A 22,787-nucleotide genomic window follows, 5' to 3' on the forward strand; every position below is an offset into this window, starting at 1 on the left:
CTGAGCACATCAAGTTCTTTAGTGTTCTACAGTAGAAGTTTCAGATGTCATTTTGAAAATAAGTGGGTTCATTAAGAGTTGAGAAAAGCTGAGATTAACTATTTTAAACATTATTTTTGTATTAAATGTCAATTTTGAACAATTCATGTGAAACAAAATCCTTACATTTGGCTTTAAGTTTTATTACTTTTGCAACAAAAAAGAGGTATAGTCTTGTTGCATGTTTGCCTCTCTAGGGGACCATTCTACTTCTTCTTGGGTAAAGTCTGGGTGTATATTTGCCAATCTAGAGGACCATTCCTTGTTCTTGAGTAATTTCTTGGTCTTTATTTGCAACTTTAGGGGACCATTCTACTTGGTCTTGAGTGAAGTCTTGGTGCTTATTTGCAACTCTAGGGGACCATTCTACTTATTCTTGAGTAAAGTCTTGGTGTTTATTTACAACTCTAGAGGACCATTCTACGTGTTCTTAAGTAAAGTCTTGGTGTTTATTTGCCACTCTAGGGGACCATTCTACTTGTTTACGAGTAAAGTCTCCGTATTTATTTGCCACTCTACGGGACCATTCTACTTTTTCTTGAGTAATTTCTTGGTGTTTATTTGCCACTCTATGGGACCATTCCACTTTTTCTTGAGAAATTTCTTGGTGTTTATTTGCCACTCTGTGGGACCATTCTACTTGTTTTTGAGTCAATCTTTTTCTTCCTTTCTCTTAATTTCAGAAAATTAACTGGGACGACCTGGCAGCTAAAAAGGTTTCGGCTCCGTTCAAACCAGTGATCCGGGACGAGCTGGACGTCAGTAACTTTGCAGACGAGTTCACAGAGATGGACCCTACATACTCTCCTGCAGCTCTGCCCCAGAACTGTGACCGTATCTTCCAGGTAGTTTTATGCTTTAAAGCTGTGTTTTTGTTTTGATCCAGACTGTAAATGGACTTCTTGCTTTTTTTATGTTTTTTTTTAGACTACCCCCACTCATGTAACTGTTTGTTTTTGTAACTATATTATTTGATAGGACAGACACTTTTAGTAAGCTTTGAGCTAAAGTTAGCAGCAGTGTTAGCTCACAATTCCCAAAGCCCTGGCATTGTAGGAATAACACAGTATTTTAAATTTAAACAGCATTATTCAGTGTTTCCTCTCTGTTTTGACTAGAGAGACTTATTTTGTAAAGCTTCTGTCATGCTTTTGTTTTTGAATTGTTCTCTGTACAGTAATCATGCTAGAAAGAACCTGAGTGCAGAGATTTGACTGACAGAAGGTGGAGTGATCTGAATCATTGCCTTGTAAAGAGCAGCCCTTGTTCCTCTCAGGTCATTGCACTGTGCAGCATTTTCTTTCTGCATCTGCTTTGATCTCATGTTTGTCCTGTCTTTGGTTGCAGCCGATATGAAATGTTGACACCCGTGAAAAATCGCATTATACATTCCCCACTTTTTGTCTGCGACTATATTTGACATACTCCACAGCAATTGAAGTAATCAAGTGAAGTTGTGAATGTCCTCAAAAGGTTGCTGTAAGTCAACATGAGTCTGTCTGTGTGCACTGGTATTCAGATCGACTAAAGGATCTTTTATTGAAGTAATTGCTGCCATATGCAGCTCTCATTGAAGTAACAGATGTGAATGACTATTTTTGATGTAGCTTTGAACCGTAATATGGCCCACAGCTCGGTGCCAGCTGATGGCTGTCTGATGTATTGCATGAAATTTCAACTCTGATTGCCTTCTGGATCCTTGAGCGTGGCAGATCAATAGATCCATTAACGGGCTTCTCTCATGGAATAAAAGGTTACACTTTGAGAGCATCACCACGTCTGTCTCGGTTACGCCTTCAGTCTTTGATTGCCAACTTCATCTTGGCTTTTTTCGCTCTCAGCTGCCATTCACACAGTCTGAAATTTTGCGGTCTTTATAATTTGCAAGCCTAGCAATCTCTGAGATAACGACAGCAATCCCAATTTTAAACGGCGCACTTGCTCCCCCACGATGCCTCACAAAACAAAATTAAAATTGCATTAAGAGCGCCAAGATGTAATTTCACAGCAGAGCAATCAAATATTCAAGCCTGGCAATTTGGGGCATCTCATTCATTCAGCAGCCATCCTTCCGTCCATCCATGGCTGTCACCACATACCACACAGCTGTGAGTGTGTCTGTGCAAAAGGAAAAGAAAGATTAATGCCGGCTCTGAGCTTTGGGCTCCCCACAGCTGGAATTAGGCAGGCAGGGCTCCACAATGACGAGTCTGACAATAGGAACAGCTGGACAGTCGCTGTCACTCACTCAGAGTGGGCTGCTTTGACATGGAAACATAGTTTAGCAGTAAAGATGGAAACACATTAAACAGCTATAGATTTCCTCTTATTGATAATATGAATTATCACAATTTAAAGGATGCAGTCTCTTTCAGGCTTCCCTCTATCTATACACTGTAGTAAAACCTATAAAAACCTCTTATTAATAAAACTATTATTATCAGAGTTTAATGCTGCAGCCTTCTTCCCTCTGTCCATACACCGTAGTAAAACCCTGCCATAGTGAATGTAAACGGTAAAGGTTCATGTATTTCTGTGCAGGGATACTCTTTCATGGCCCCCTCCATCCTGTTTAAGAGGAATGTGGTGATGGATGATCCCGTCCAGCTGTGTGGGGATTCAGAGAGGCCGGGTTCTGCAGCCGTGGCCCGCAGCGCCATGATGAAGGTAAGATGAATGGACTCGGATGCCCCTGCACAAACACACTTAAGCTAATAGCTGCTGTCACAGACGAATGAGACTTTTTCCCTCCTCTTTCTCCTCCTGTTCTTGTTTTACCACACTCACATTTGGTCCTCTGTGAAGCCTATTTATTTAGAGTGTTTGTTCATAACTAGTGTGATATGAAGCTTTTGGAGGAGCGAACTGTGGAAATACAAAAACCTGCTGCTGGATGGATTATGTGTGGAGCTGATAAATATAAAAGATTTGTTGTCAAAGTGTCATATTTAATAATCTTAAAGCCTTTGGTGGAGAAAATGTTAAACAAGGTAAACAGAAGATAGCTAAATTTATGTTTCTGTTAAAGACAATCATCATTTGGGATGCGTAGGGTCGGGTAACCTTAATTATTACTTCCGTCAGTGTTCAGACATTTAGAAAGGGGAAGTTTCAACCAAACAACAGTAAACTGCATGCTCTTATCACACTGCTGTCTGAGTTATTTTCTACTACAAACAAACAGGAAGCTTGTTAATGGTCTGCCTGGTCTCTTTGTCATCTCCAGCATTTTAATCTCGATCTTAGATATTAACTTTTTTATGCTTGGTTGCTTTGTGTTCTCGTCACTTCCATGTTTTGCTCATTGAATTAAATGAATTTGACAACATTGAGATGTTTTTTATAGTCTGCACATGAGAGGCTGTTGTGGGCTGTAGATCTCAATGGGGGGACACTGAATGTAATGAAAACATTTTCATGATGATTAAACAGCGGGCCTCTATTCCCTTATCACAGAGTAGACGAAATTTAAAAGTCCAGTCTGTTTATTTATGGTGTATTTTAAATAACTCGGAAACTGAATAGACACTGTATAAAAATTTAAGCCGAAAGATCATAGAAAGAGAGGATGAAAAAACAATCAGGATGAAAAACAACAACAACAAATACAAGTAAATAAAGATTGGATGTGATTTTGATATATTTACCCCACTTTGTCATTGTAGTTTTATTGTACTTTCCCCTCTCCACTTTATTTCACACTGTTTTTTGCTGATGTTGTGTGCACACTACCTCTCCTATGTAATTCTGAAAAAGAAAAGGCTGTGACAGAGGAGACTTTCCTGCCTTTTACAACTGAAAAATGAAGATTTGAAAAAAAGTAGTATGTGACGGATGACCGGGGCTTTCCATAGACATGGAGCCGTCAGCCGGTAGGTAATAGGGGGTCCAAAAGTTACCCCAACTCCACCGTTCATTAAACATAGTGAGAGGAGAAAGAGGGGGTCTAGGCTCCCCAGTAAACCCTCAGCATCCAACACTAAAATCTCTGCTTTCAGTGAAATAATAGACCATCAGTCTGTGGTTAGAAATCAGTTCTATTAAAGAAAAGCAAAGTTACTCACTAATTCAGTGGTTCCCAAAGTGGGCCTCAGGTCCCCTCAGGGGGGCACAGGATCATAATGGGGGGGCGCGGCAAGACCAGGCTAAGCAGCACCAGCTGATGACTTCAGCCCTGTAGAAAAGGAGAAGTCTGACGTCTCTTCAGATTCAACGATTTTATTGCAGTTCGAGTCCAAGACATTGTCTGCATTTGGATTGGAGTGGAAAAGGAGTAGTAGTATTAACAAGGCCTTTGCCGCACCTTTTTCTTTTTGCATCATCTTACCTGTGTGGGGATGTTGCAAAAGGCTGTTGCATCTACAATACAAAAAACCTAGCCGGACATTGAAAATGAAAATGAGTGGCAGTGTCACAGCTGCACCCAAGATGCAAAAGATCTGTAGCACAAATAAGCCCACAGTTGTCACTGTAATAATTGCAGGACTGGGTGTATAAATCTTAAAGATGTTCATTCAGTTTTTATTTTTAGGGAATTGTCCATCCTCAGAGAGTCACATTTTTAAAACTCAAAATTTTTAGGTTTGATGTGGTGGTAAATTCTAAAAAATATATCTGTTTTTGGCAATAATTGTGAATAACGGTGTGTCTTTCATACATTTAAATGTTTTATGTGGATCCATAGCTTAACTGGGAGACATCAGACTTTTCTTTTAATATGCTCGTGGAAGATTAAAAACTACAGGGTCACTGCTGATTTCAGGTTAGAATATTAGTAGTTGATGCTCCTCCTGAGGTCAGGTTACTCTTTTTGGTAGGTTTATTTGCAGACAGCAAGATGGCAACAGTTACTCAACAGATGCAGCATGAAACAGCACATTAGAGAAAAACAAAGCTATTTAAAACCTACACGACATGAATTCATTAATTATAATTATGCAAAAATATACCACGTAAGTGATAAAAAACATGACAGGGATAAAAGTGCTCCAAGATCCACCAGTCAGGGTTCTAATAGAGATGACATTAACCCTCTGACTATATTTAAACCTGTTTTTACTCTCTCCCCTCTCTGCAGGACTCCCCCTTCTATATGAGCTATGAGATGGACCTGAGGGACAGCGCTCTGGGAGAGGGGAGCTTTTCCATCTGTAGACACTGCACACATAAGAAGAGCGGACAGAAATACGCAGTGAAGATAGTCAGTAAGAGGTACGAGCTCTCAGCACGCTCAGCCAGATGTTTGTCAGCCGTAGGATGTTTATAGTCTGACTGGATGAATCAGCCCTCCTCCTCCTCTCAGTGGTAGAGATAGGGCCAGTCTGACAGAAGATTGTGACCTTAGAAATGCATGTTTGAAGGAACGATGGCGTCGTTTTACTTCATTGCTCGATTTCTGGAGTTTTACTGGCCTAATTATTCTGGAGGAGTTTGGCAGATGTGAGCTGAATAAATGTAAATTCCTCTCTGCTCATAAACACAGTTGTGTTTGCTGGCAGCTGCTCCAAATAAGCTTTGATTGTACATGTTTACTGGAGTCCTAAACCAGACTTAAACATTAGTCCATTATTTACAGTTTAGCTCTAAAGGTTCATGCTCTTTTAAGGCCCTATGTCCACAGACAGAGTTAGCTATCCTGGGAGACCTTTTTTTTCTACCAACGCACACAGTATGGCATTCAGTTGAAGGAGAAGAAATTAGTCCTTTACATTGCAAGGTTTGAATCTGGTGTACCCAGACTTGTTTTTCTGAGATTACACTGTCAAGGTCTAGAGCTGCTGCACAATTCTTTTACATGCTTTTACATTTATTTTGTTCATTTCCCTTCAATAAATTAGAAATATCAGGCAGACTTTTGAAAATAGACTTTTAAGTCACTAGAAAAGAAAGCAGAGCTGCTAGAACCTTTTATAATCTAGGACCAGTTATTATTGCAGGTGAGAAGCTCTCAGGTAGTGAGCCATGCAAGCACAAAAAATGCCTTTAAAGGTCACATCTTTTACTCATCGAAGACAATTTTACATTGGTCTCAGAGGTCTCCAAAACATGCCCGTGAAGTTTGTTGCTGAAAAAACACTCCAGTATTGGATTTTTACATGTCTTTAAACCCCTCTGTTTCAGCCCTGCTCAGAACGAGCTGTTTCTGTGTCTTTAAATGTTACTGAGCTGTCTGACTCTCAGCTGAGAGGAGGATCAGGAGAGGAGGGCAGAACTTTATTCCAAGCAGGGAGGGCCAACCGAACCTGGGGGCGGGGCTAGGCAGCCACATGACATCATGAGGGGAAAATCTGAAAACAGAAGCGGGGTGGTGGATTTTTCTGATTCTTGGGGGGGGGATTGTGGACAGGCCAGGGGCACATACTTTTTACTAGAAAAGCCTAAAAAAGTGTATTTTGCATAATATGTGACCTTTAAAAGTGAGTCTCAGTGAGGCAATGCTCCAGCTACATCAGGATTAAAAACCAGGGAACAGAAAGGTATTTAAAAATTACAAAACAGACTCTGACATTAAAAAAGAGAGTAGTAGGAGATGAAAGTAGGCCACCGGACAAACTCAAGGAAGGATTTTGTGTTATGATAAATTTAAAAAGTCGACTTTTTATAGTTGGTAGACTTTTAGTGTTGAAAGAAGCTTTACCTGTTTGTATCATGTAACCTTACAGTAGCTGCTAACGTCTGCATATTTCAGTAACCCATCTAACCTGAAAAAGGAAACCCAGTCTCTTTCTGTGTGTTGCTCAATCGTCTGAGTGTATTTCTGTCATATTTCACCTCAGTTATCTGACTTCCTGCTTGTTTCTGTTACAGGATGGAGGCTCAGACTCAGCGGGAAATAGCCGCTCTGAAGCTCTGCGATGGCCACCCTAACATCGTGAAGCTGCATGAAATTTACCACGACCAGGTGAGGCAGACTGCTGCAGTTAAATCTGCCAACATAAATTCTGCTCTGTGTGGCTCTCTGTGGAGCCTGTGAGGACAGCAGCCTTATTAAGTCCTGGAACTGGAACAAGGCAGATTAATGGGGATGCTGTAAGCCCTCGAGGTCTCTTTCTATCTCCTCTCCTATTGTCCCATAAACATTTCTCCTAGAGCTCAGTATATTTCACCCCAAACATATTTTTAAACCCCAGCTGCACGAACATCCATTTAGCAGCGCTGAATAGAAACAGCCCAGATTTACTGAGATGCTTGTTCAAGCCAAACTAAGTGTGTATCCGTTCCAGCTGAAGTTTACCTGGGTTATTCTGAAGGTGTGTCCATGTGGCTGACTGTGCACAGGTTCATTAGCCGTGCTCCTTAAAGCCCAGGAGCACCACTTCAGCCCTGATGAGCTCAGTGGGGTTATTAGTGTACCTCAGAGGCCTGTGACCCAGATCAAAGCGGCGCTGCCTCGCCTTGCCTCAACTTGGTCCCGCCTTTGTTCAGCAGAGCCAGCACTAATGAGAAACTCTACACTGCTGCTCAGATACATTATTCCCTCCCTACTTTACTTTTACTCAGCACCTTTATGGTTTGATGTTACTACATGGACGGGCTGGTTCAGGCTAAATTTATCAACCAACAAAAACTTTAATCAAACACTCTGTACTTAATCTCAGCTGTCAGATAAGCTAAAACTAGATGGATTTTAGTTCACTCCATAAAAAATGATATAATTGTTGTATTAGTTGTTGGACCTCTCTGTCTGGAAGCCTCAGCACTATCCTTCGTATGTTTATTTAAAGCTCCTGCAAGAGCTTTTTAACTGAGTATGAAAAGACTGACATAAATACTGATGTCACAAACAAGGCCATCAGCTTAAACATTCATCCTTTCTTTTAGAGCTACAGGGCCTGTGAAAGGATTCACCCCTTTGCGTGTTTTACCCTTTAATTGGTTTTATAAATCAATAATGGGCAATATTAATTGAAGTAACATCAATTAAATAAAAATCTGTAATGTAAAATTAGTGAATGCATAAATAATCACCCTCTTCTAGTCAGTATTTAGTAGTGTCCCCTTTGGCTGCAATCCCAGCACTGAGTTTGTGTGGATAGGTCTCAGTCAGGCTCAAACATCTGGACTCTGTAATTTTACCCCATTCTTCTTTGTTAAACTGCTCAAGCTTTTGTTGTACAGGGATCCGCCCTTTTCAGGTCCAGCCACAAATTCTCTATTGGATTGTGGTCTGGGCTTTGACTTGGCCACTCCAGAACATTCCCCTTGTTGTCTTTAAACCATCTCTGTGTAGCTTTCTCTGTATGCTTTGACTCATTACCTTACTGGAAAATAAATCCTCTCCCAAGACGTAGTTCTCTGTCAGACTGAATAAGATTGTCCTCCAGGATTTTCCTATATTTTGCCACATTCATTTTACCCTGCTGAGAAGCATCCCCACAGCATGATGCTGCCACCACCGTGCTTCACAGTGGGGATGGTGTGTTTGGCGTCTTGTCTGATGGCCAAAAAGCTCAATTTTGGTCTCATCAGACCAAAGAACTTTGTTTCATATATTATATTCTGTGAATAGAAAGCAGCCAAATGTACAAGGAAAAGTGCGTCTGTAATTGTAGATTTTATGGAAGCTGATATTTAATCCGCTGCACAATCAGATGTATTGCTAATAATAAAAGACGAAGTATTGTTTTACACTAGACAGATTCACTAAAAAGATTAGACATAACTTTGTCCTCAGTGGTGCCATTGTGGACTCAGAGGGGTACAGCAGTGTCCTGCTGGAGCTAGCTTATCTAGCTCCTATTTGTAAATGTCTTTTAATACATACTGCTGTGTTCAAATTGTCTCATTTTTCTTGTGTGATGAACAGAGGTGAAATATTTTCCTGACTTTGTGTTTGCTAAAGCTCAGAACTCTCAGGTCTGTTTGCTCTTGGTGTTCTATTTAAGCGAAGTTAAAGAATAAGGTTGGTAATGGGTGGAACAGAGGCTGATAAGAAGTGTCAATAGAGTTATAATAGAACTGACTGATTTATTAGTGTGGAGCAAATATAAGACATGAGGCTAAACATGTGTTAGTGTAGGGTAAATACATGTGCTGAGGTATTTACAGTTGAAACCAGAAGTTTACATACACTATATAAAAAGGCACATAAACTTTTTTTCTCACCGTCTAACATTAAATCAGATTAAACTTTTCCTGTTTTTGGTCAATTAGGATTACCAAAATTATTTCTATTTGCTAAATGCCAGAATAATGAGAGAGATCATTTTTTAGACATTTTTTTATTTTCTTGAGAGTCAGAAGTTTACATACACTAAGATTACTATGCCTTTAAACAATTTGGGAAAGCGCTGATGATGATGTCATGTCTTTGGAAGCCTCTGATAGGTTTATTGACAACATTTGAGTTAATTAGAGGCACACCTGTGGATGTATTTTAAGGCACACCTGAAACACACTGCTTCTTTGTGTAACATCATGGGAAAATCAAAAGAAATCAGCCAAGATATCAGGAAGAGAATTGTGGACTTGCACAAGTATGACTCATCCTTGGGTGCAATTTCCAGATGCCTGAAGGTGCCACATTCATCTGTTCAAACAATTATACGCAAGTATAAACACCATGGGAATGTCCAGCCATCATACCGCTCAGGAAGGAGACGGGTTCTGTGTCCCAGAGATGAATGTACTTTGGTCCGAAAAGTGCATCTCAACCCAAGAACAAAAGCAAAAGACCTTGTGAAGATGCTGGCTGAAGCTGGTAAGAGTGTGTCATTATCAACAGTCAAATGAGTCCTGTACCGACATGGGCTGAAAGGCCACTCTCCCAGGAAGAAGCCATTACTCCAAAAGAAACATAAAAAAGCCAGATTACAGTTTGCAAATGCACACAGGGACAAAGACCTTAATTTTTGGAGACATGTTCTGTGGTCTGATGAAACTAAAATTGAACTTTTTGGCCATAATGACCATCGTTACATTTGGAGAAAAAAGGGGGAAGTTTGCAAGCCTGAGAACACCATCCCAACTGTGAAACATGGGGGTGGCAGCATCATGTTGTGGGGTTTTTTTTGCTGCAGGAGGGACTGGTGCACTTCACAAAATAGATGGCATCATGAGGAAAGAACATTATGTGGAAATACTGAAGCAACATCTCAAGACATCAGCCAGGAAGTTAAAGCTTGGGTGCAAATGGGTTTTCCAAATGGACAATGACCCTAAGCATACTGCCAAACTGGTTACAAAGTGGCTTAAGGATAACAAAGTCAATGTTTTGGAGTGGCCATCACAAAGCCCTGATCTCAATCCCATTGAAAATTTATGGGCAGAGCTAAAAAAGGCATGTGTGAGCAAGGCAGCCTACAAACTTGGCTCAGTTACACCAGTTCTGCCAGGAGGAATGGGCCAAAATTCCTGCAAACTATTGTGAGAAGCTTGTGGAAGCATATCCAAAACATTTGACCCAAGTCATACAGTTTAAAGGCAATGCTACCAAATACTAATGAAATGTATGTAAACTTCTGACTCTCAAGAAAATAATAAAAAAATGTCTAAGAAATGGTCTCTCTCATTATTCTGGCATTTAACAAATAGAAATAATTTTGGTAATCCTAATTGACCAAAAACAGGAAAAGTTTAATCTGATTTAATGTTAGACGGTGAGAAAAAAAGTTCATATGCCTTTTTATATAGTGTATGTAAACTTCTGGTTTCAGTTGTATATGAAGGTAGAACAAAAGAGCAGGGATCAATAACAATGAGATAGTCAGTGGAACATCCATCTAGAGTTCACTGAGAGAAATGGCGATAAACAGAGCTTTGACAAACAACTAAAATACATGTTTACATTAATTCTAATTCTCTATAATATGAGCTAACATAGCATGTACTGATATATCCTGTCTGTTTATTATAGCTCCACACGTACCTGGTCCTGGAGCTGCTCGGTGGAGGGGAGCTGCTGGAGAGGATCCGCAGGAAGCAGCATTTCAGTGAAACAGAGGCCAGCCGCATCATGAGAAAGCTGGTGTCTGCAGTCAGCCACATGCACGATGTTGGAGTAGTGCACAGAGACCTGAAACCGGAGGTATTAGACCAACCTTTCTATCAGTACTTCTGTTTGGGCTGAGTTTGTTATGAACACAGACTCTCTGGATCATCAGCTGTTAAAACTGAATTACTGTGTTTTTCTGAACTTTGTATGAGCTGGCCTGTTGTCATTGTGACTGTGCAATCTTCTACAAAACAAGAGTCAAATTGTTTTGACCCGAACATGGGTCAAAAGTACCTGGTCAGACCAGTCTTGATGTCCAATTTAGTCAGCTCTTGAGTGGGCCAGTTTTGCACAGCAGAAAGAAATGATTGCTCTCCGTGTGCTGAATTGCTCCGTAGAACCTGCTCTTCACAGACGAGAGTGAGAACTCCGAGATAAAAATCATAGACTTTGGCTTTGCACGCCTCAAACCACCAGACAATCAGCTCCTGAAGACTCCCTGCTTCACACTGCAGTACGCTGCGCCAGAGATCCTCAAATATGATGGCTACGATGAGTCCTGTGACCTGTGGAGCCTCGGGGTCATTCTGGTGAGTCAATGTGGGACTGACGGAAAACTAAACAGAGGTGGATAGAGGGACTGACGGAGGCTCATTCAGTATTAAATCAAACATTATCATAGAAATAAAAAATGGTAATATCAGTTATTAGTGATAATCACTAACAGAAATATACAAATAAGACGGAAATATACAATCAGCCTTTGTACCTGTATATATAATTTATTTATATTTTTTATTATTCTTATGATTATATTTCAGTACTAGACCTTCATCAGGATTCTGAAAACCTCAGACTAAAAAAGTGTCAGTACATTGGAAAATAAGGTCCACTAAAGTTCATAAAACCTGACTCAGTCTAACGCACAAAGACAAAAACATTAACAAATAAAAGTGTAGTAGTAAGCCTGGTTAATTGTCCCAGTCTTGATGACGGCTCCACAAATAAACCTTTCATTAAGATCCTCCACAAAAACCAAGGCTGAATTCATAGAAGTAGACAAAAATGTGAGATGTTTGAGGGGAACAGGAACAGATGGTCTAAAGGAGAAGTTAACGCAGGGATAATGTTGTTAGACTGCACTTAAAGAGGTGAAAGGATGAAGCATGATAGGAAGTGAGACTAACACCAAATTACTTAGAATACAAGTTTAACTGAAGAATTTAAAATGACTTTTATACTGTAAAATGCAGATTTGGTGATATATTATTCTGTTTTTAATAGTGTAATAATCCCAGAGACAGTGATGTTAAACTCTCCTCAGTGTCAACCCGTTAACCCTTTAAATACCTTGTATTCAATATTTACGTATTATATCTTATATGGAAGAGCAGCATTGACTTAGAATTAAGTCATTATGATGTTATAGCTAATACGTGATACTAGTGAGGGGGCGGTAAACCGGTATTGATACGGTCACCAGTAAAATTTCTGCCACGGAATTGATTTTTGCAACGTCATCACCGGTTTAAATGCCTATGTTGTGCTGTGATGCATGCGCGATGCATATCCGTTTCCCACAGCTGATTTGTGACAGACAGCTCAGACTAAGTCCAGTCACTAGCACGTTTAGCTCTAGTATTACGTGTAGTCACCGTTCCAATACTTTTGGAGGGAGTGTGTCTCTTCTCAGTCTCTTCTCAGTCTTCAGAGTAAATCCTCTTTCACCACAGCGACTCAGTAGATTAGACTGATTCACTAAATGTCTGATTAAAACAGTCTGAAGGGTTGATTTTAATCATAAAATATTTCCATGGCCACACTAATCACATATTTAGCTCCCCACTGTCGTTTGTGTAAACCAGTTTACAGATTACCTCTAGACTGTTGTTCCTCCTGATTCCGTTTAAATTCAGACTGTGTTTAAGGCTGTGTATAGGGGCTCATGTATGCATGCATGTGTGTGCATGTTCACTCATCTGTTTTGCGTGATGTTCATCTCCCTCTCCACAACCCTCAGCAGCATCCTGTGGTGAGCTGACACAGTTTAACGCCCGCCGTGGCGTGAAGAGCTACCAGCCCTCTCAGAGCAGGTTAAGGCTGAGTTCACGTGGTAGAGGAAATGTCATCTTACTCTAACCTTTCTCTGAGAAGAGAGAGAGGGACGGATTCTGAACTCAGCCAGTCATCCGGACGGATTCTGGGCTCTCTGCTCAAATGTTGTTCTGAAGCATCGCCCCCTGGGGGGGATGGGAGTAGTGTGCCTCATAAAGCTTTGATGCGATGGCTACTGACAAGCTGTGTGCACAATGGCCTGCAAGCAAAGTGAGCCAATGCAGAGAGAGGAGATCAGGGCACTGCCAACAGCTCTGTTCCCTAACACTGTCATCTAATGAGAGATGTAAGCAGGCCAAGGTGAACCAATCAGCTCTTCTTTCTGTTCAGAGCTGGTTCAAACACATTCAACATGACTGTACAACAGTTTAAATGTGGAGTAGAGCTCTACTACAACAGGTTTTTGTCCACGGTTTAACACTGAGAACAGGCAGGGATCAGGCTCACTACAGGGAATGATCCACATTAAGCTCCTGTATAAATCATGTTTATATCAGTCACCAGTGTAGATATTTCATGTTAACTTCTCCTTCCCAGTACACCATGCTGTCCGGTCAGGTGCCTTTTCAGTGCCAGGGGACGAGCCTGACTCACACCAGCGCTGAAGAGATCATGAAGAAAATCAAACATGGAGATTTCTCTTTTGAAGGAGAGGCCTGGAGGAATGTTTCCCAGCAGGCTAAGGACCTGATCCAAGGTGGGCACCATGCTGGTTCATATTCTCAGGATAGTAATAAATGCTGAAAAACCACAAGATTTATGAACAAACTGATGTGACTGTAAAATAACAGAATTATTCTTGTACCAATGTAAATAAAGGCATCATGGTTTCTTAACATTTGTTGTTACTGTGAGCAGATGAAGGTAAATCTACAACACCAAGAACCTTCCAGGCGTTTAAATCCTACATTTTGTCTGAAGCACCCTCTTTTCACTGAACTTCTGACCCACAAAGCAGCTCAGGGGGACCGAGTTACCTGAGGACTGCATCACTTCCTCTCTGTGGCTTAGCTCCTCTCTCTCCTCTGAAGATTTCCAGCCTTTGAGCTCATTATCTGTGTCTTGTTCCTCCAGAACTGCTGACAGTCGACCCAAACAAAAGGATTAAGATGTGTGGCCTACGTTACAACGCCTGGCTGCAGGCCGACAGCCAGCTGTCCTCCAACCCTCTCATGACCCCAGACATCCTGGGCTCCTCCACGGCCTCCGTCCACACCTACGTCAAAGCTACCTTTAATGTAAGAGTCTGCAGGAAAACTAGGGTGTTTCCGACTCTCTTCATCCCAGACCAGGACCAGATCTAGAGATTATTAGTGGTAGGATGAGATGGACTAGTCAAGACCTGTTCGGGACTCCCTTCATCCCAGACCAGGACCAGATCTAGAGATTATTAACAGTAGTGTAAGATGGACTAGTCAAGACCTCTTTGGGGCTCTCTTTACCCCAGACCAGGACCAGCTCCAAAGATTATTGACAGTAGGATGAGATGGACTAGTCAAGACCTGTTTGGGGCTGTCTTGATCCCAGACCAGGACCAGATCTAGAGGTTTTTCACAGTAGTGTGAGATGTACCCTTAAAGACCTGTTTGGGACTCTCTTCATCCCAGACCAGGACCAGACCAGAGATTGTTAACAGTAGGACGAGATTATTAACAGTAGGATGAGATGGACTGTTAAAGACCTGTTTGAGACTCTCTTCATCCCAGACCAGGACCAGATGTAGAGATTATTAACAGTAGTGTGAGATAGACTGTTAAAGACCTGTTTGGGACTCCCTTGACCCCAGACCAGGACCAGATCTAGAGATTATTAATAGTAGTGTGAGATGGACCAGTCAAGACCTCTTTGGGGTTCTCTTCACCCCAGACCAGGACCAGATCTAGAGGTTATTACCTTTAGGATAGAATGGACTGTTAAAGACCTGTTTGGGACAAAGAGATCCGTGGGTGGTAGGGTTAAATATAATCTTTATGGATAAAGATTAAGACCTAGACTAGAGGAAGTGGAATGATTACTTGTAGATGAAGAGCTGTATCAGGACATCCTTAGTGAAATAGATTCGCCAAAGGAATCTTGATCGGTCCACTAATCCCCTTTTTTTTTTCAGGCGTTTAACAAATGTAAGCGGGAAGGCTTTCGCCTGCAGACGGTGGACAAGGCTCCACTAGCCAAGAGGAGGAAGATGAAGAAGACGAGTACCAGCACAGAGACCCGCAGCAGCTCCAGTGAGAGCACTCATTCTTCATCGTCCTCCTCCCAGTCTCAGGGGAAGACTTCCCCAGGGGAGGACACCAACCCGCTCCCCTCCAACAGCACGCCTGTCAGCACCCCTGTTGGCCTGGACTCCGACCACCCAGCAGCCCACCCAGCCTTTGACTTCGCTTCAGGACAGTGAGGGTCAGAAACCACGGATCCAGACGGCTTTCATGGTTGGAGCAGCGTAGAGACGGCCATCTTCTCTTCCTCTGTCCCTGGCTGCTCTCTGCCTTTGGCTCACTTGCATGGACGTCCGCACGTCTCCAGAAACCAAGCATGCAGCAGGAGCAGCAACCATCACCTCAGTATCAACCAATCATCACTAGCAATAGCCTCTTCTTTCTTTCTCTGAGCTTCACTCACAGACCGTACCAATCAGGGACTGGACCAAGAAGGAGACCACTGTCCACCATGAAAAGGGCTGTCCTACCGGCCCATGGACAGTCTCGTCAGCCAGTCTTAGCCCATCTCTGTCTGCTCCGTTTACCTGTCTCTGTCCACGCCTCCGGAGGTTTAAAGGGAAAGTGGTCGTGTTTACACCGTGGATGTTTCCTACTTTTGTGTCAAAAGGAGAGAAGACTTGTGCTTCTCTTTTCTGAGAAGTCTCTGCAGATATTTATATGTGAATTTTACAGACTGAGATTATTTATGATAAGCTATATTAACTTATTTATGGTTCAGACTGATCTAGACATCAGATAGTGAGTCTTTAAAAAAGGAGCTTTGTGTTCATGTGATTTTCCATGTAGGTCATTTCTACGTTAGCGTAGTTTACTGAGACATAAAGAGATTAGCACCAGTTGTGTTAATGGTTGTTATTCGTTTATTTATGAAGGAGCTGCAGCTTCGTCCTCTAGGTAGGAAGTTTCATGTTCATGAGGAGTAGAAAAAGAAATGTTTTATAGGAAAGTACCAAATGTGGGTGCAGGATGTTCAGCCAAATTTGTGCTTTTATTGTTGAATGGGGAGCACTGCTGCCTGATGGGACCTGACCCCCCTGACGAGAGCTAAATTTAGACTCTATTTTTCCTCCCATGTGGGACGTTATCACTGCTGCTGCTCCACATTGTCTGATCCTACAGTCAGTATTTAGCCCAGCAGTGTATTTTCCTGGTGTGGTGCAGCTTTATATCACTGAGACCTTTTGGATTGAGCAGAAAGTTCCCAGTAGAAAAATTCAGATCAGCTTAGTGAGGGCTGGAGAAGGTGTTGTGATCAAGATGCCAAAGGGCAGCTGTAAGAGGCTTCCTCATCAGATCATCACTTTTTTTATAAATAGGAAAGTTTATGTGCCAAAAATTCTACTAATTTAGGAAATAGACAAGATTGATGCTCTGATTTAAAGGTGGTGACATAGTAGAACCTTTTAAGGCAATATAGTGCAAAAAAACACCCCTCGAGTCTTAAAACTACTGCTAATGTCTAAAATATCAGCTCCTCTGTTTACCCTGTGTTTCTGCATGACTGAAATTAGTGATCTGTTTGACCTCCTTGCTCTGAGGCAGATTTCCTCAGTACAAATCCTCAGTGCATGATTTAAAGTCAAACTTCACCTTCCTCTTTTCCCTTTATTGGCTCTTTAAAGCAGCAGAGTAGCAGCACTTTATCAGGACAATAATCCAAGATATTGTGATTAAAGACGTGATATTACAGGGTTAAAAAGGTAGACCTGATGACTTCACTTAGTATTATAAATATAATATAATATTAATAATAATAATAATAACTATTATTACTATTAATATTATTGAATAATAATAATTATTATTACTGAAGACTTGATATTACAGGATTAAAAGTGGTAACTTTGCTGGAATGAAGGTGTAAAATTATGAGATTAGAGTTGCCACACAGACATGGACAAAGTAGTGAAGATGTCTCTAATTATTATTAATATTAAATAATAATTACAATAACTTAATTTAGTAATAATAATAATAATAAAGACATGATATCACAGGGTTTGAAAGGTAGTACTGATGATGTCACTCATTATTAGTATTAATCTTATTATATAATCGTAATTATCATTTTTAAAGACATAATATTACAGGATTAGAGTGGTAAATTTGCTTGAATCAAGGTGTAATTTTATGAGATTAGAGTCAACACAGACATGGATGCCCCTCCTTATTATTATTTATAATATATATGTTTTATCATCACTAGTATTAGTATCAGCATTATTGTTATCATTATTTTATTATTATTAATAATAATAATAATAGTGTAAAAAACCCTAACCCATTAAAAGTGGTTTCCATGGAAAGACCCTGAAGTCTAACTAACTGAGGCAGAATTAGGAGGTCAAAGTCAAACGTTTAGGAGAATAAAATTCCAAATTTAGTCCAGGGTTTCATATTTTATTTTGAAAAGGTTTACCTGAACCAGCTGACTGTGGCATTGTTTTCAACTGAGTTCAAATGCAACAGATAATTTTAGTTAATCTGTAAAGATGAAATAATCTCAGAAAACAACCAGTGAACATCCAGATTAAAGCACCATTAAAAAATAATTTGCCTTTTAGTTTTAAGGCCTTTTTACATTTGAGAATGTAGTAGTGAAGTTAATGCTTTATAACCGAATAATCAGAACCTTAACTTTTAGATTTTATCTTATTTTTCTTTTTAATATACACATTTATGAATGACTTAATCTCTTCATTTTAATAAAAAAAATATTATGTCATGATGATTTTAATAGAATTACTAATCTGAGACTAATCTCAGTTTATTATAAAAATACTTTTTTTTTTTTTTTAGATTTTAATTTTTGGGCCTTTTCATGCCTTTATTAGATAGTAGAAGGACAGTGGACAGACTCGGAAACAGGGAAGAGAGTGGGGAGAGACATGTGGAAAAGGGCCACAGGCTGGATTTGAACCCAGGCCGACAGCGTAAATGGGTAGCGCCTTAAACCACTCAACCATCTGTGCGCCCATAGAAATATAATTTTAACCATTTTAGTTACCTCCTCTTACCATTTAAATTCTGTAATATCACGACTTTAATCTCATAATATCAGAACTATTAATATTATTACTACTATAACTATCTACCTGATTCCTCCCTGACATCAGACTTTCTTCTTTAGTGACTTAAATCTTGTAATTTCATGATGTCTTCTCTCATTACTTAGATGCTTTAACATCAGAACTGTCGTCTCTAAAGTCTGACAATCTCTTAATATCAGGACTGTCTTCTCTCATAATATTATCATAATATTACAGCTTAAATCTCTTAATTTTCTGGCTTTTTTCACTCATAACTACTATCTTATATCAGGACTTTAGTCTCATAATATCACGGCCTACTCTCCTCCTTCTTTTTGGCTTTTATTCTCCTTCAACATGATCTTAAACCCTGAAACCTCCTCTTTATTCTCTTAACTACTCTGTTTCAGGTTCTTACCTGAGTTCATGTGTTTTTCTAACAGCCCATTAAAAAAATGACCTGAGGAACCTTGGGTAGTTTAACCGTTTGAGGTGTGATATATTCAGACCCCGCCCCCCTCTATGATAGCTTGAATATTGTAACGCTCCAGTGTTAGCAGGATAGCTAGACCAGTTAATGCTCTGTGAATAGTTTTTGCAGTCAGTGTGGGTCTGTTTCATGTTAATAGTTGAAATCTTGTGTTTTTTCAGTATGTACAGGGGTATTTGTGTTCAGTCTGTGTCCGTCAGGAAAAAAAAACAACCTTGGTAGGACTTCACTGTGTGCATTTGAATACTCTCCCTCATCTTCTTCCATTTTAATGCACTCTGATCTGAACCAAAGCATTAACTTCAAGGTAGCTGCTCTAAGCTGCATGAGATTTCTTCTTTCATGCAAATATGCAAAGAAATGCTTCACATGTTTCTGTTGTATCTCTGCTGAAATATGTTTGATGTGATCTTCTAAATCCATACCCTGCACATTATCATGCTCTGATCTATGCATCTCTCTTCTTACCATTTCACTAAATGGCTTCAAGGATACTGCTAAAGAAAGCAGGAGATGTTCATATACTGTGCTTTCTACTCCCATAGCATCAGCCACAATAGAACGAGTAAAGGCGGATCCACCGTCCGTATGAAAAGCTGGAATCCTTGGAGCTAAACACCACAAAGCTCTTGTCTAACTGAGTTTCGCATGAGTTCCCCGCTGCTGCCTCATTAAGCCTCTCTTCTTTTGTTTGGGTGTATTAATAGCTCAAGTGGAGGAAGAGGAAAAGTGTCCTATATGGAGCTTCCCTGTGGGAGCCAGGCTCTATTAGCTGATGTGCTGCAGTGCTGTTTGTTCCAAAGAAAATACTCCACTCGCTGCCTCTGTGGGACCTGGCTCACTTTGCTTTGGAGGGAAGAAAACATGCAGGGTTGGGTTAGTGGCGAGGTCTCTGGAGGCCGAGTCTCAAACTTATTCCTCGTTGATGGAGAGAGAGGACAGTTGTTTTTTGGACATATGGTCCACATTTCTGCTGGTTCCCTCTGTTTGAATGAAAGTTTCTTTCCCACCTTAAGTGCTTCCTCTTATGTGTTTTTGGATATAAGGTAGAAAGCAGCTGAACATCTGAACCTTTTTTGCAGCATAAATAAGCGCCCTGGTATGAACTGTTAATGATGCCTGCCGTGTGTTGGTTAGCTTAAAGGTAGGACTTGAGAGATGAGCTTGGGTACCAAAGCTCAAAGTCACATCAGACTTATAGAACTATGAAAGCATGGCCATTTCTATGTATTTTAAAAAGACATGGTGATTCTAATTGGATGTGGTGATGTTTAAGGCAGATATGGATTTTATAATGGAATCATTAAGGAGCTGTCCTTGGTGCTGAAGCGGCCAAATCAGTGCTGTTGCTGCAAAAACACAAGTGTCTTTCTACAATGACCCCTAATAATATTTTCCCTTCATCCAAGTAATCTTAGCCTGGAGTTTGCTCCTTTGGTCAACTAATGGTGCCTGAAAACCACACTGTTTGGGTTATCTGAATCTGAAAGGGGGACATCTACCATCTCCTCTGATAATAAGTCCCAAAAGTGAAAAATTGAAGCTGTGTAAAGCTTTTCATATCCATGTAAAGTCTGATTAATTTCCTAGTTATATCTCCTTAGTCAGTGTCAGTGAAAGTTTGATTTATCTGGACAATTTAGGAAGAAACAGAAGAAGCAGTTCACTTACTGGTACTAATATATAACCTATCAGAGCCGATGGATTGGCCTGACCCACGTCTGTCATCAGGCTGACCTACTTTGAAAAGTTCAAGCTGATTGGCTTGTTCCTGGTCGAAGAATGAGCGGACCAATCAGCATCATTAGAGGAGAAAAGGGCGGTAGCAAAGGGGCAGAGCAAAGAACCAGGCTGAAAGATTTCCCTAGTGGAATAGATGTTTCTACTCTTTTTCTTCTGACCAGCTTCAGTAAGAGTTTGATGTCTCTACTGACCCTAGCCAACCCTAACTAGCTCCACTGATGGTGAACAGGGACAACAGCTGCCTGTCCAGCTTGTAATTTGAAGTTCACTCCTCAGTGGCGGTGCATCCCTACTATGTCACAGATTGTGTTGCTCTGATTGGCCCCCAATTGTCACCCTTTCCAAACACCATGTATGGGCTGTGTGAGAGGGGTCTTGCATCAGGCCGCCACTCTCAGACCCCCCCCTTGCCCCCACCTGCAGACCACCACTATAAGACACCAGCTCTGTCAGGATGGAAGTGGTGTATGCGTGTACGCTGTATTTTCCATTTTTAAAATTGTTACGTGAACGGTGACTAGCCTTAGCTACGTTAACTGCATTGGTGTGTTTTTTCTGTAACTGCACTGTTAAGCCTGCTTTATTAAATGTTCTATAATTAAGTTTGCAGGTCAGGTTTGTGTAACTACCCTACTCCTAAACCTAACCCTAACTGGAAGTATAACCAGATTTTATTTTGAAAGGTTTTGTGGTTTTATTTTCCTGGTCTGCAGCCAGACTGTGGACCAGATCCCACTCTGTTATATCATAGTAATCTGGACTGTTGGGTGACTTAGCATGTGAGGAACCATGGCTTTAAAGGGTAAGGACACTTGTCATTGGATGCTTTTCTGCTGTTTAAAGACTTTTTTTTACCTATTTAGCCTTTATTTTGATAAGCCAGGGAAGAGAGAAAGGAAAAAGAGCATGGGGATTGACATACAGACTGTAAGCTCTTTATACTGGGAACATGCTCAGACTCTGAAGCTTAACCAGTGACCTATTAATCCATGTTTAGGAACTGTTCTCCTTAATTCCTTCCTTAGAGGTCAAACTATGTGGAACTACAGGACAACACTGGGGTCTTTTTGCAGCAGTTAATGTCACATGAAAAGTTTTTCTTGTTCTGTTGTTGGGAGAAACTTTGATGCTTTGTAGTCGTAGGGATGTCTCTCAGTGCTGATACCACCCTGCCTCTGTAGACATCATCGTTATCCTCTCCATATTCATCAGCGTCATGCATGTGCTTCTGCAGATATCCTGTCCCATCTTCTTGTCATAGCGCTCCTGCAGCGTGTTAAACAGTACTGTAGCAGTGAATCCCTTTGAGATTGGTCAACTTTAAACTGTTTTAAAAAAAACACAATCAAGCTTTAAGGGCAGAACTTTGCACTTCTTTCTTATTTCAATCATGCAACCTGTTTATTTTTTGTAGAAGAAACAATTTCCTTGTAGATTTTGTGCAGGTTCAGATGTTTGACCCGTCTGTGTGGCTGTCCCAACATTTCTAAGAACAGAAACCTCAACACTGGCTCGTCTCACCCTGTGCATATGTACCTGCTTCTTTAGGCACTGTGAACATCAGCATTCAGGTCTTTAGGTACAGACTAACCTTCCTTTGCTTTAACTGCCAGCTGAATTCATGTCCATGTAAAAACCTGCTCCCAGTCTTTGAACAGCTTCACTGTGTTTACTTTGTGACACCAGGATCTGTGTTCAACTGTCAGAAGGACAATATATGTACTACTTCCTGTTCATTGATTAATCCTGATCAATAAATTCAGAAAAAAAGTGTTCATTTCTAAAAGTGGCTCTCTGATTTACAGTTGAACTTCAGCGGTCGGCCTCTGGAGGGCAGTGTTTGATAGAGAAATACAGCAGAGTAGCCTCTGATTTATTCTCTGTTCAGTTAAACAGAAGAGGAAATTATAGGATTATTAAAACTAATGTTTACATTTTAATGCTGTTAACACCACAGACATTTATTTAGTCCATTGAAATTATATTTATAGCAAACACTAAGAAAAAGGGGAAAAGTACTGTAAATATACACTAAAATCATTTTAACCTCATTAAATGTGATTTATAGATGCTTTTATATGTAACTCTGTAACTCATGTTCTCATGTCAGACTCAGGAAGTGTCTATGTGGAGGATAACAGAAGTTAATCCTGTATTAGATATGGGATTAGGTGGTTAAAATATAAAAGACCATTTCTGATGTTTGACTTGGTCTTTAT

The 22,787-nt window shown here is 40.5% G+C and overlaps 1 protein-coding gene across 2 annotated transcripts in view; it reads left to right on the forward strand.

The window, feature by feature from the left end:
• The window catches only part of rps6ka5 (ribosomal protein S6 kinase, polypeptide 5), a 31,933-nt gene extending 9,579 nt beyond the window's left edge, over positions 1-22,354 (forward strand). The window contains exons 9-17 of one of the 2 annotated variants that reach the window (XM_041812206.1): positions 723-884; positions 2,581-2,706; positions 5,117-5,250; positions 6,847-6,940; positions 10,895-11,065; positions 11,371-11,562; positions 13,625-13,784; positions 14,162-14,325; positions 15,195-22,354. In XM_041812206.1, coding sequence (XP_041668140.1) covers positions 723-884; positions 2,581-2,706; positions 5,117-5,250; positions 6,847-6,940; positions 10,895-11,065; positions 11,371-11,562; positions 13,625-13,784; positions 14,162-14,325; positions 15,195-15,482 — 1,491 coding nt within the window. In that variant the 3' untranslated portion in view covers positions 15,483-22,354. The remainder of the gene's footprint in view (positions 1-722; positions 885-2,580; positions 2,707-5,116; positions 5,251-6,846; positions 6,941-10,894; positions 11,066-11,370; positions 11,563-13,624; positions 13,785-14,161; positions 14,326-15,194) is intronic. The other variant, XM_041812207.1, reaches the window with a different exon arrangement.
• The last annotated feature ends 433 nt before the right edge of the window (positions 22,355-22,787 follow it).

The sequence above is a fragment of the Cheilinus undulatus genome, linkage group 18 (genome assembly GCF_018320785.1).
Source record: "Cheilinus undulatus linkage group 18, ASM1832078v1, whole genome shotgun sequence".
Classification (NCBI taxonomy): Eukaryota; Metazoa; Chordata; class Actinopteri; order Labriformes; family Labridae; genus Cheilinus; species Cheilinus undulatus.